The 14,374-nt window shown below is 40.4% G+C and overlaps 1 protein-coding gene across 7 annotated transcripts in view; it reads left to right on the top strand.

The window, feature by feature from the left end:
• RYR2 (ryanodine receptor 2) overlaps positions 1-14,374 on the top strand; it is a 746,950-nt gene that overhangs the window by 329,311 nt on the left and 403,265 nt on the right. For all 7 annotated transcript variants that reach the window (XM_067025663.1, XM_067025662.1, XM_067025661.1 and 4 more), the window contains 2 exons: positions 3,711-3,810; positions 4,519-4,615. In XM_067025663.1, the coding sequence (XP_066881764.1) occupies positions 3,711-3,810; positions 4,519-4,615 (197 nt within the window). The remainder of the gene's footprint in view (positions 1-3,710; positions 3,811-4,518; positions 4,616-14,374) is intronic.

Genomic DNA, 14,374 nt, shown 5'->3' with positions numbered 1-14,374 from the left:
CTAGGGCTCATAAAAATTTACTTCTCTCATACCCACCTCTGAACTTCCAATAAATGCGAGGTGTTCTGATTGCATAGTAAGTTACCAAACTCCCTCAAGTTACTTAAAAATATTGATAGCTAAAAAGACAGTGATCGTAAATATTTTCAAGCTCTTCATCGTATCAACCAATTTATTTTTTATTTATTTACCTGGAGCCTTTTTTTTTTTTCTCTCTGTGACTCAGATGATGGAATCATAGACTGTTCCATTTGGAAAGAGCATCTATTCCGTGTCCCTCGTTTTTTTCTCAGAATAATAAAGTGAAGTCTGAGGGGTGATATATCTTGTTTACTTGTGTTCCCTGTCACTGGAGGATCATTTTTCTAGTGTGTTGCATCACCAGGGCCAAGTGCCTGACACTTAATATGAGAGAAATAAATGAGTGAATAAATGCATCAGATAAGGGTTGAATCAGATATTCTTAGAAATTCTTGTGCCTCGGACCTTGTGGACAGTCGGAGAAAGCTTACTGATTCTTTGTTTCATTATCTTTTAAAATGCATAAAATATATACACTGGGTTACAAAGGAAACTGAAAGTATCAAAGTGGAGTCCAGGTTGAGAACTTCTGGGAGGTGATTTATAATATCTTTTCTATTCCTGAGATTTCGTGCTTCTATCATATAAAGCCTTTGTTGTTCAAAATATGCTTCTTGAACCAGTGGCCTTGGTTGACCCCCCTTCACACCTCCTGAATTCAAATTTGCCTTTTTTTGACAAGATCATCAGATGATTTGTGTGTCCATGAGAACGTGAGAGTCACTACTATGGAATCAAGGTGATAGGAGAGAGCAGACACACCCCAAAGTGCCTGCAGTGTTCCTGGTGGGTATGTAATTTTTAGAGCAGTTACATATTTCAGCCTAAGGCCAACTTTGCCTTCAACCTCTGACAACATCTGTTTGGCTTTAAGGATAACCTCAGTTAGTGTCAGTAACTGAAATTGTTACTGCATTCTGAATATTTAATATCAAAAGCCTGTGTGGTTCTTACTCAGATTTCCCTTTGTTGCTTAAGCGGCAAAATTAAATAGAAGCATCCAAAATAGTTATGCCTAGAGAATATTTTCTTGAGAAGAGTGGACATGATTTAGATAACTTTAAATGGTGCAATATGATCTTAAGGACATTTTGTTTTACTTTCTCCAACAGACTGAAATTTTCCTTTTTTACGGTTACATTTATTGTGTACCTTTAGGCTTAGATATGATTTGAAGATTGCATTTTTGTCCTCCTCCCTCCTTTTGTTTTTTCACTGCAGTAGCTCTTTATTGCCTATAAGGTCCTTGATCTGACCCCTGCTTTGTCTGCAGGCCTATCTCTCACTCTCTTTCGAAGTATATGCTGTAAGCCCCAAAGATGAAACTCTCTGCTGTGCTGTATGTTCCCATATCTCTGCCCCTTTGGGTACCATTTCCCTTAATAGAGCCTACAGCACCAAAAAAGCCCAGGCCACTTCCAATTACGAGGTTTCTGGTGTATTAAGAATGAAAATCTCCAAACTAGTTTATAAAAGTTTTGGTGTTTTTAAAAAAAATATTTACACTTAGCGCATTAACATTATTAATACACGTATCCAAATACAGTGTATATACAAACTTTTGGAGACAGCATCTCTAAGTGTATAAATGTGACGCTCAAGCCAAATGATCCTACTGGCTCTTCAAATGCCTCGTCCCACATGGAACCCTGTGTCTCCTGTGGAAGTACCACCTGTCCTCAAGGCTCAGGACAATGAACTCTGTTCCAGTTATGCGGGTCCAAGTGTTCTTTTCTCTCAATTCCTGTAGCACTTTGATTACAGTTCAGCTAACATTTTCAAAACACTGACTCACGGCATTTTGTGGATATATTTTACTTTTCTTTCTAGCGTACGGGCACCCTCCTGGTGGGAAATGTGTTCTATTAATGTTTAGCACAATGCTTTATACATAGTATATTCAGTGAACAAGGATGAATGAACAAATCTATTTATCGTAATATGGCATGAGCTTTCACTTGAATTCAGAAGTAAAAATATAAGCATTGGTATTGTGAATCATCTTCTGATGGTTTGTTAAAATCCATATGGTTTTACAGGTTTCTCTCTGTGTGTGTGTGTGTGTGTGTGTGTGTGTGTGTGTGTGTGTGTGTGCTGTTATTTTGGCTCAGGTCATTGAAATAGGAACATTTATGGAGTAACTTAAAATATTTTTTTAAAGTTTACGCTACTTTGATTTTAAAGGTTTGGTTCACTTCTGCACATACTTCTTTATTGAGTAACCCTGCTAGATGCTAGGGATAAAGTTGTGAGCCTGTGTCAGCTTACAAGAGGTAGAATGAAAAACACACTAAGTGATCATATTGTGATAAGGGCTATTTTTCTTGTTTGTGGAAACAGATGGCATATAATTTATTTGTAAATAGTTAAAGAATTTTAATATATTAGGGAAGAAATTAATTCAGTAAAGACATCTTAGCTGGATTTTTGCATAAGAAGGACAGGTCCAGATAGAAAGGAGGTTGTAAAAAGACAGACAGCTGCTTGAGATGGGAGAGGGGTGAGAGCAGGTTATTGCTAAATCTGATGCATCTACTTTTAATCTTATTGATTGGAAAATTGCTGATAAGATAATTACATATATGTCATATGTCACAAATTTCTTGGGTTTTGTTTTTAAGAGAAAGAAAATGAAACGCCTGCCTATGCTGGTGACTTGAGATTAGTATATTTAGGCAGAAGAGACCTTTGGGTGTTGAAAGGCTTGTGGCCTATACCAGTGTGACTCTGTATGCTGTGGCTGCTGTTTGTCTAACTAGGAAGGTCAGATATCTGGGAAAGTTCTAGTGCAGTTGAAGTCTTGAAAAGCTTAGGCTGTCATCAGCATTGGAAAGTGTTGCCGGAAACATTATAGGAATATTGGTGATGTTTACTCAGATGACTCCAAGAAAAAGAGTGGTGGTTCTTTGCACGTTTGAAATTCTAGCAGCAGCCAGGTAATGGTTCATGAAATAAGCAAGTCATTTGTCTGTACTCATAATTTTGTTTTTCTTTACTTATCATTTCAGAACTCATCAATTACGGCTCTCAAAGATGTGAAATGTGATGTTCTTTTAATACATTTGACTTAAGAAGGAACATCTGAAATTTGTAATGTCTGAATTTTGAAGGACATGTGTTGTCTTGGTTTTTGATACCTATTAGGGAATATTGCCATCTAATGGCTATTGCATCAGATTGTAGATAAAAGTTCCTAAAGGACCCCATGAAACTAACACATTAGTCCAGTATGTTTAACCTAGTTCATTGTCAGCACACTCTCACAGTGTGATATGTAAAAACTTCATTATAGTTTTCATGGTAAGGGCCTACTGTCTGTACAAATTTGCCCCACAATAAGCCTTTAAAACAAAATAGTCTGTTTTCACAAATAAGTTTATTTTATTTGTGTTTTCGGATTAGTGGCTTAAGTAGTAACCCTTAGAAGGAAGCTGAAAAATACCTAAAGTCAAATATAAACTCTAATTTTTTTCCCTACTAGTCTCTTCATTTTTGAGTGACGGGATTGCAACAGAGGCTGTCTGTGGACAGTCCCACGTTGGCAGCGTTCAGTTTAAGTTGCCAGAAGCACTTCCGTGTTGAGACTTAGCCAGAGCCTGTAGTGATGCCTTCTTTTGCTTCTAATGCAGCACTTGTCTTATGGCAACGGCAGCTTGCATGTGGACGCCGCTTTCCAGCAGACCCTCTGGAGCGTGGCCCCAATCAGCTCAGGAAGTGAAGCAGCCCAGGGTAAGAACTCCACTTCCATTAGGGGGCTGGTCCCTGATGCAGAGTTGGCAGTCATCTTTGGGATTGTGATAATGAGTAAATTAATTAGAGCTGTTTGTGTCAAAATATTCTGTAATGCAGGAACATAACATTTAAGAAACTCATTTGAATTTCCATTTAAAAGTGAAGTTTGTGTTAAGGTTTATCTCCTCTTGTTTTTATGCCGTCGTCAGCTTTAGCTTATTTTTGTGTGTTTTTTACATGCCAGCTTTCTAGGGGTTATTTTCTCCAGTATTGTGGCCTCAGGGTATTGCTTAGTTAGGCTACTGTCAAGATTTCTCATCTTGCAGGGTATGTGACTTAGAACTGGATCACAGCAGTGCCTGCACGTCAGGGTTTTCCCAGGAAATATCTGTGTGTTCTGGTTATTCTTAGTTATGTAAGTTCAAATCTGAGCCTATCCAGGCTTGCATGTTTAGTGGAGGCTTTTATGAGGCTGAGGTCATGTATAATAGTGGGAACATCGCTAACTGTGGGACTCGGGAACCCAGGGCTCAGAGGTGGCAGGCAGGTGGCACCATCCATCTCTGTGATTTTAGCCAGGTACTTAAGCCTTGCTGGACTTCTGTGTCTCTGTCTATGAAAATAGGAGAGTGGAGCCGATGATCTATTCAGCTGTCAACATCTCATGATGACAGTTCAAATGTGACTGCATTTCAATCCTTCTAGGGTATCTGATTGGTGGTGACGTCCTCAGGTTGCTTCATGGACACATGGATGAATGTCTCACGGTCCCTTCAGGAGAACACGGTGAAGAGCAGCGAAGGTTGGTACCTGAGCCCAGCGCCTTGAGCCTTGCATTTTCTTGTTTTGATATAAGTTTTGATTTTTTTTGGTGGTACGCGGACCTCTCACTGTTGCAGCCTCTCCCACTGCGGAGCGCAGGCTCAGCGGCCATGGCTCACAAGCCCAGCCGCTCTGCGGCATGTGGGATCTTCCCGGACCGGGGCACGAACCCGCGTCCCCTGCATCCGCAGGCGGACTCTCAACCACTGCGCCACCGGGGAAGCCCTGATATACGTTTTGTAAATTAAGGATTTGTCTGTTCAGGCCATTAGCATAAGAGAAAGTGGGCCACTGTCATTCATCTGTCCACTGCAGTGATCCATTGGTGGCCTCCTCTGAAGTTTTTTTCTCACGTACGGTTTTGACTCCCTATGAATAGAGTTGCAGAAAATTATTGTATAATTAAAACATGGTGAGAAGCAGTGAATACAGTAAACTGAGCGGGAGGAATGAACACATTCACCTACTTAAAACTTCGTGAAATGTTCATTCGTTTTGATGAATCCTCTTTCTGGAATGTTTAGTCTCCAGTTTCATACTTCTTCAAATTGCCCAAAGGATTAGGACCTTTTCCTGTTACCTCCCGTTTACTGAGATAGATAATAAAATTGAGCACTTTCCCTAATATTTTATGTGATTTTAATACGTCTCTTATGTTAATATTATTTGGCATTGGGCCAAGATGGCAGTAGTCTGGATCATGAGGAAAAGTGCACAAATAATACAAAACCATAAAAATACTGAGGGTGGTTTGAATGTTGCATTTTGCCTCACAAATTAATGGATGAACATGGTAAGTGGAATGCATAAATAAGCGATTATTGTGAGAGAAGGCATGATCCGGGTGATTGATTACGTGGCTTTAAGTCTTTTAATGGAGGTTTCTCGTAATATTAGCGTATCACTTAGGTAACTATTATTGATAAATATTTATTTTTGTAATTTAAAGAAAGATACAGAGAACATTTAGAAAGCTAATACTTCTTTAATTAGCTGTTTAACCTTGGGAAAAGTCACTCGGAGACCTGGGTACTAGTCTTACCTCTCCCCAGGTAGACCTAGCTTACGGTGAAGCATGAAATGCAGAGCCTAGAACAATTCCCTAAATGAAAAGTGCTGCTTTTAGTAGGTTAGGAAGAAGATGTTAATGGTGTGTTGATAGGGTTTATATGAAAGATGAGAGGGAACTCAAAAGACGATTCATTTGAGGAATTAATTCCAAACAGAAGACTCAGAGAGATGCAGTGTGTACTGGGAATTGCAGTTATTCCAGTGATGAGGGGCTGGATGGAAGAAGCATGGAAACTGGACGGGAGGGAGTAGTTTGGTCCGCTTTTGAAGGCTCCTTAGTGCCCTTCCCACGGGTTGGCTTTTACCCTGAGATGGTTGGGAAGGAGTGTGTTGGAGGGGGTGACGTGGTCAGATCTCTTTGAAACGAGTGTCTCTGACGAACAAGAAGAACTTAGATCGGAGGTGGAGAGTTTCTGGAGCAGGGAAACCAACTCGGAGAAGGCTGCTGAAGTCATTCATGTGACAGAAAAGGAGAAGCTTATCCTGGAGAGTGGCCATTAGAGTAGGACAGCCTGGCCCAGAAACATTTCAGGTCAGATTGACTCGTTTAAGGATGAACTCTAGGTGGTCGGTGAGAGGATGTATCAGGTTTAAGGGCGAGAAACTCCCTAGAGTTTCTGACTCTAGGGAAGAGAGAGGGTGTTAAAGTTTGTAGGAGATGGACAGATGTCATACAAAGGACTGAGTGAGATTTTGGACACTGGTGAGTACAGAGGGTTTATGGGAAATTGGATTTTTTGAGTCTTTAACTTAGACAAAGCTTGGGTTGGATATAAATCACAAGTGCACAGGGGGTAGTTGAAAGAATGGGAGCCCTAGGTAGAGAGGGAGGAACAGTGACTAGAGTGTTACGTTTAGCAACTTGGGCATTGCTTTAAAAGGCTGCAAAGCCTTGGAATAAATAGACTAACTAGAGAGGAGGCTGAGGATGGAATCCTAGATAAGGCTGATATTTAGGACTCTGACAGGTGAAGAAAAGGCACAAGAGAGGCAGAATGGTAGCTAAAGGGAGAGCCAGGGAAGTTAGTTATGGAACCCAAAGGAGGCTTGGGGTGTAGATGTGTTCAATGATATATCATCATAGAGACTTAGGAGCAAAACGAGGTTGTGCCATAGTCTTTTGGACTTTAGTCTGTGACTTGTTAAACGAAACACTTGAAACGAGGTGATTCTTTGAGCCCGTCTACTCTTTCTACAGACACTGTAGAGATTTGTAATTAAGATAATGGGCTGTAGATCTGGGTTTGGGCCTCGCCTCTGCCACTAATAGTTGTGTAACTTGTGTGACTTAATTTCTTGAAACATGATTTTTCTCCTCTGTGAAATGCGGCTTAAATGTTAGCTGTTACTTCATGGCATTGTTGTGAAGGTTCAGTAGGAAAATGCATGTAAAACCTTGATGCATATTAAGAGATCAACAAATGTATTATTGTTGTTATTTTATCACTATTGTTTAGACAGAAGAGCAGCATTTAGTCAGATATGGAAACATTTGAGGGACCCTGGGCGTGCGGGTGAAAGTATGGTAGAGCGTAGATTTTAGGGGAAGAGACGCAAACTATATCAAAGAAAACCCTCTTCTGTTTTGAAATGAATGTGGTAGGTGAGTGGTGGGGAAGGGCTCCTCTTTCTTGCTAAGCTTTAGAAGCCAGGAATGGATGAGCATAGTTTTTGTTTTAACAGTTGGGTGTTTTCATTTTCACGTGAGAATATTCAGCATCGGATAGATCCCAGATTCTTGGACTACGCTCGCGGGCAATGACTGCAGTTTTCCACCTCTCCTGCGCATTAGAGAGTCTGTATGTTAAAGAGGGGTTTTATTAAACATGATACTTATAGAGCAGATTTCCTGCTAATTGGCTTTTTTGGGGGGATGCCTTTTATTTGTATTTTAATTTTTATTTTATAATGGAGTATAGTTGATTTACAGTGTTGTGTTTCAGGTGTACAGCAAAGTGAATCAGTTATACATATACATATATCTATTCTTTTTCAGATTCTTTGCCCATATAGGGCAAATATTACAGAATATTGAGTAGAGTTCCCTGTGCTCTACAGGAGGTCCTTGTTTGTTATCTGTGTTATATATAGTAGTGTGTATATGTTAAGCTCAACCTCCTCATTTATCCCTCCCTGCCATCTTTCCCCTTCGGTAACCATAAGTTTGTTTCCTAAGTCTGTGAGTCTCTTTCTGTTTTGTATATAAGTTCATTTGTGTCATTTTTGTAGATTCCACATGTTAAGTGATATCGTATAGTATTTGTCTTTCTCTGTCTGACTTACTTCGCTTAGTATGATCATCTCTCTTGCTGGTTATTATTACATTGCTGTAATTCTTTACATTGCTGGTTTTTACAGAGAAAACTAGGGGAAACGTCAAAGACATTTTGATATTGTTCTGGGTCCGCTTTCCCATTGCATGCATATTGAAGGCTGCTCCCGCCCCCCTCCTGTATTATTCTTGATTTAATGTTATTCATTTCTGTGTCAAATTAATCTCAATATGTATTCAGATCAACATGTTGTAGCTCTTTCTAGGTAGTGATGTCAGTAAGAACACATCCTTAGTGCCCCTTGTACGGTGTGTTTACACGGGTGAAATTAGATTTAAATGGATGTCATACTCGACATGCCTCATGACATCCCTTTCTCCCTCATGACTTGAGGGAGAAAATGAGTCAGAAATAGGCAGCAGGAGCCTGAGGGATGTTGCTTAAGACTGAAAGTTATCTATGTCTTGATTACACAGTGAGATTGAACAATTTTTTGCATGTAACGATAAAAGTAATTCCTTAAATTGTACACTTACAGAGCCCTTTATTCTTCCAAATCTTCTTAATATCAGTGTGTAGAAATTTCTTTATCTTCTCCTGTCCTCACGCTAAGTCACTTCAGTGTCTTACAGAATGAGGGGAAGGCAAAGGACTGGAGGCAGCGTTTCTTTAATTGATGTGAATCTGTATTGGGGGGAAAACACGTAGTGATAACCTTAAAAATGTATTTTGATTCATTTTTTAAAAAGAAGTAAAAATAATTTGACTTTCTGAGAGCTGGAGAAGTTCCAGGGAAATATATAAAGATTTCTTTTAACTCATAATTCTTCACTGTAATTATGATCTGGCTACCCTCAATTATATTCTGTTATTAAAGTTAAATAACTAAAGTCAAATCAGGTTTGTTACAAGAAGTAGTGGAATTGATTAAGGACATGGCCAGAGTGACAGTTGCTTCTGAGTAATTTAGGACCATTTTGGTCATAAATGCTGGGTTAGTTAAGTGGATTTGTCAATCTACTCGTGCCTCCTTCCCATGACAAGTATTGAATATACATAACAGAACTATAATTGTAGCAGTTGAAAATGCAGTTCGACTATGGGTACTGTAGTTCTAGATACCGATGCAGTGATCTTTTATTATTATTATTTTATAATCTATTTTATGGAAGTATAGTTATTTACAATATAGTGTTCATTTCTGCTGTATAGTGCAGTGATTCCGTTGTACATATATACACATTCTTTTTCATATTCTTTTCCATTATGGTTTATTGCGGGATATTGAATCTAGTCCCCTGTGCTCTGCAGTAGGACCTTGTTTTTTTTTTGTTTTTTTGGTGGTAGGCGGGCCTCTCACTGTTGTGGCCTCTCCCGTTGCAGAGCACAGGCTCCGGACGTGCAGGCTTAGCGGCCATGGATCACGGGCCTAGCCGCTCCGCGGCATGTGGGATCTTCCCGGACCGGGGCACGAACCCGCGTCCCCTGCCTCGGCAGGAGGATTCTCAACCACTGCGCCACCAGGGAAGCCCAGGACCTTGTTTTTTATCCATCCTATAGATAATAGTTTGCATCTGCTAGTCCCAGACTCCCAGTCCATCCCTCTCCCTCCCCACCATCCCCACCCACCCTTGGCAACCACAAGTCTGTTCTCTGTCTGATGGAGCGATCTTTAACTTCCCCTTCACACTTAGATTTGTATATGTATGTGGTTTCCTGTGCATTCTCATGGGAGTGTTAACCAGACCCCAGAATGAAGAGCATATATTGTCCCATTCAATTAAGTGGAAAAGAATTGGAGAATGAAGCCTACCAAAGTTAAATTAAACATATGTTTTCCCCACACTTCCCGCTCATGTTGCTTTTATGGATTGAATTCTGACATGTTCATGAAGTAAAGCATCACTATGGTTTTATTTTAAATTTCTTGAGATTTTTCCAGAAAGATGTGTGGCTCTAAAATGACCAGTATAGGGCTTCCCTGGTGGCACAGTGGTTGAGATTCTGCCTGCCAATGCAGGGGACACGGGTTCGTGCCACGTCCGGGAAGATCCCACATGCCACAGAGACGCTGGGTCCCGTGAGCCATGGCCACTGAGCCTGCGCGTCCGGAGCCTGTGCTCCGCAACGGGAGAGGCCGCGACGGGGAGAGGCCCGCGTACTGCAAAAAAAAAAATAATAATAATAAAATAAAATAAAATGACCAGTATACAACTGTTCTAAACAACAGTAAAAGTTGTAAAATCATCATCTATAGACGTTGTGAGCAGGCGGGGGAAAGGGAGAAATGCACGGAACATTAGCTGTAGAATTGTAATTTCTTTGTTCTTTCTCAAACTTTTCAAATAGTGAGATGGGATAAATTAAGGAGAAACAAGTTCTGCTACTTGGCAAGAGATCTGTCGGATGCCACACGGCTTTTAAATTATTGCTTTAAAAAAAGATTTCATTCTGGAGCCTTGCAATTTGATTATCAGTTTTCATTTCAAGCATGAAGTCTTTTATATGGGGAATGTTTTCTGTTCTAGATTCTGTCTCTGGATTGCACTTTATTACTTCCATCCATTTTTATGTGAATACAATAAAATGTCAACAAAGGCATTTACTTTATGTGCACACACGCTAACTAACGGATTAAATATGCACTACCTGAATTAAGTATGTCATACTTTTAAATTAATAAGTTTTAAGAAAGATGAGTTAGGAGAGTGTTTTTCAGAATTATTATGTGAGATCTCTGATGTGGAAACCGGTATTAGGGGAACGTTTTTTGAAAAGCATTATTTGTATGTTAAAAGTTTTTACCACATAGTTCATAGGTAATTTTATTCATTTAATAAAAATTTGTGGAATGACCACCATGTTCTGGGTGCTGGGGTTGTTAGTATCTAAAAAGATACAAAGTCTCTTTTCTCAAGGAGTTTACATTCTAGTGGGGATATGTAACAATAAAAACTTAAATATGCTTGTTTATAAATGCACACACATACCCATGCATGCATAGATAAAATACACCTGGTGGTGTGTGTGTATGAGAGAGAGAGAGAGAGAGAGAGAGAGAGCTCAAGCAGACTTGAGTGTGGATAGAGAAGTTGTCCTGTTTCCATCTTACCAGGCATTACTCTTGGCATATACTTGCTCTGTCTTGTTCCTTTCAAATTCAGGACCATTAAGTCATTGTTTCTGACAGTGTCTAGAAATAAATGCTACATTTGCTTTCCAGAATGTGACTCAGCAGGCAAAAGCCATGCCATATGAATTCAGGACAATATTTTTGCCTTCATGCCCCTTTTAATATTATGATTCAATGAGCTTTACTTGTGAATAATTGATAAGGCGTGAGATGGGTGTGATCTAATGAATTAAGTGTCTCTCCGTCTGGCTTAGCAGGAGAGGCGTGGTTTATGTATACATACACAATTGCATGACTGATGCCCTGCAGCGTTTGTATGCTCTCAGTCACCTACCTCAGCGCAAGCTTCTGAAGCTGTGCTGTTTTGCTCCAAAACGGTCAAGTTATCATATAAGAACTTTTCTTCCTTCTCTTCATGTCCTGTGTATACACTCTTTAGCCTGCATCTGGGGATAGGACAGATTTCCCAAATAGTTTTGCTAGAAGAGTAAGCCCATGAGGGAGAGCTGTTTTTTTTCTTCTTTACCTCTTCTCCCTGGAGAGAGATGCAGTCTTACCCCTAAACTTAACCTCCCTGCTGGTTGCAGAGGGCACCCTGGCCTGGCTTCAGCCTGTCATCGTTTAGCAGCCTGACTTGGTCTAGAGCCACACTCTCAAGGAACGACTGGGTTAGAAGGCACTGTGTTCCAAAATACAGGATCTGAGGGCAAAGGATTAAAAATATTCACAGAAATTGGAGCCACTGGATAACAGTAAAAATGAAAAAAACAATTGAGGTGTTGGAGGCACTGACAGTGAGTGACTGGCAAGAGACAATAGATTAAAAGTCAACACTGAGAAAGAGAGAACTCTCCCAGTTATTTTCTCAGTGAAAATTTGAGACCGTTTTTACTGGTCCACGTTTAGTTTCTTAACTTAATTTCAGGAAGAAAAGAAAAGCTTCCTCTTTTTTTAAATTTCCAAATTCCTCTGTGGTTGTGTTATATTCTGTACGGAGTAAAGAGTAAAAGTAGCCAATGTTTGTTGTTGTTTTTCTGCTCTAGTCCTATTTATATGATTCTTTAATATGGATTCGGAGTGTAAGGATGTTATTGTTTTTAATCCACGATGATTCATTTACATTTCATGCAGACGTGACATCTCAAAACATACTGATCTTGGGTGGCCTCGACCTGCAGCAGCTTGAAGCGGGATTTCAGTTCCCGGCCAGAGATTGAGGTTGGGCAGGGGCAGTGAGAGCACTGAATCCTAATCACTAGACCACCAGGGACCAGTGGCCAGTGACAAGGCCTCGGCCCATCAGCTGCGTAGAAATGAATTTCCACATAGAGGTGGAAAGCAGTGAAGCAAGTAAAGTGTTTATTAGGAGGAAAAAGAGTACAGTACGTGTGGATAGACACATGGGTGGGCTCAGAGAGAGAGAGAGAGTCTCACCCTTGTGGTAGTTAGAATCACTGTTATGGGGCATTTCTTCTGGATTTCCTTTGACCAGTCATCTTGCTCTGCCTGGTTCTGAGTCCGTATTTGGTCTACCTCAGGGTCCTCCTCTGTGTGCGTGCACACCTCTTAGCCAAGATGGATTCCAGCAAAGAGGCCTATGGGTAGTTGGCGTCACTTACTGTGGGGTGGCGCCACATCCCTTTTTGACCTCCAAGGAGCCTTTCTGCACATACGTAGTCAGGAAGGTCTCCTTGACTTCGAGGATGAGGATTATGTGGTCTTTTATTTCGTATCTGGGCAGGGCCCAGCCTCCTCTATCATCCTGCTTTTATGGAGTTTCTGCTATTATGGAGTTTCTGTCCACAGGGGAGAAACTGCTCAGCCTGAGGCTCATCCATGTCCTGTCTCCATACCTGTTTCCCCTTGTGCAGCAACTTGAATAGAAGTATCACAAACTCAGTCCTGAGTAAATATTTGATGCTTCTCTAAGTGTTGTATAGGCATAGACTTTTTATTTCTCTGTTACTATGAAGAGGTTCCTGGGAGCTTGCCTGGGGTTTACCTGCTCAGCACATTCTCTTAGGCCCTTACGTAGTAGACTGGTATGCAAGCAGAAATTCTACTGAGAAAATGTGTGAACTGAAACACTTATAATTTCTCTCTGCAATAATCTTTTAATCCTGGGTGTATTTTTCAATTCCTTTAATGCTTATTGAGGGCTTGTATGTTCTAGGCATTTCGATGTGTGCTGGCTATAAAAAAATGAGATCGTAGAAAACGTATCTTACTCTTGTACCCATTGAGGAGGATTCGACAAGGAGGAATCTGTGCTGACCTTTGATTTTGAGGTGGTACTTTTGCCAGCCTGTAAGTTAGTAGAACAAGCTTCTCTTCCCCATAATTGTTTTGAACTTGCCATTCAGTTTCAACTCTCAATGGAAATTGCTTGTGAGTAATTTCTATGTTTTTCAAAGCATTCATAGGTGAATCCTCACATCCAGGGTCTGGTAATACATTACCACATGGACCTTAATTTGGTTGAGGACATGTTGGTAGTAGAATTGTCTGTGTCTTTAACTGCCCCAGGTAAATGGCATATATCACATACTGCCATTTATTATCTTTACTGGTGTGTGTGTTCATCTATTCTGTTTAGTTTTCAGCCAGGATTGTATTATTCATTTTTGTACCCCTTTCATAGGGTGACAAATATATGGGAATCTGCACACAAATGCTGATTGTTTTGTGATTGTGAAAGAAATTAATGGAGAAAAAAAAAGTCATGCACTTCCTTGTAGGTTGTTTAAGGAAAGCAGTGGAATGCCTGCATTGAGAACCGCTCTGGTTAATTCAGAGGGGTTTGAGGTCCTCGTTTGTAGGATTTCAGTGACTCCTAAAAGATTATTGTCTGCTTGCAATTCCAGAGGGGAAGAAACCAGCCGACCAACCTGAATGAACAGAACACTATTTTGAGGCCTATGAGTCCCCACATCCTTGGCTAAGAGCCTTCCCTATTAGAAGCATCTTGACTTCACGTCACTCCACGGGGAAGAATCCCTATTCCTACAGCAGGAATCTGAGCCTTGAAGACAGTGATTTAAACAAACTGGTGGGGTGGTTTGTGGATATTTTGACAGTATGATGTATGTTATAGATTTTTTCAGAGAAAACTCACATACTTGCCAACATGCAAAACTTTTGCCTGCGAGGTCATTTTTGTGATGTTAACGTACGTTTTCTCCCAGTATTTTTCCTATTATTTTTCCCCACTTAAGCAGCTAGCAGTCCCAGTGCACTTTTCTCCTCAGGAGAGGTTGGAGAG

The sequence above is a fragment of the Kogia breviceps genome, chromosome 2 (genome assembly GCF_026419965.1).
Source record: "Kogia breviceps isolate mKogBre1 chromosome 2, mKogBre1 haplotype 1, whole genome shotgun sequence".
Classification (NCBI taxonomy): domain Eukaryota; kingdom Metazoa; phylum Chordata; class Mammalia; order Artiodactyla; family Physeteridae; genus Kogia; species Kogia breviceps.
This window is presented reverse-complemented; position numbering and strand designations above follow the sequence as displayed.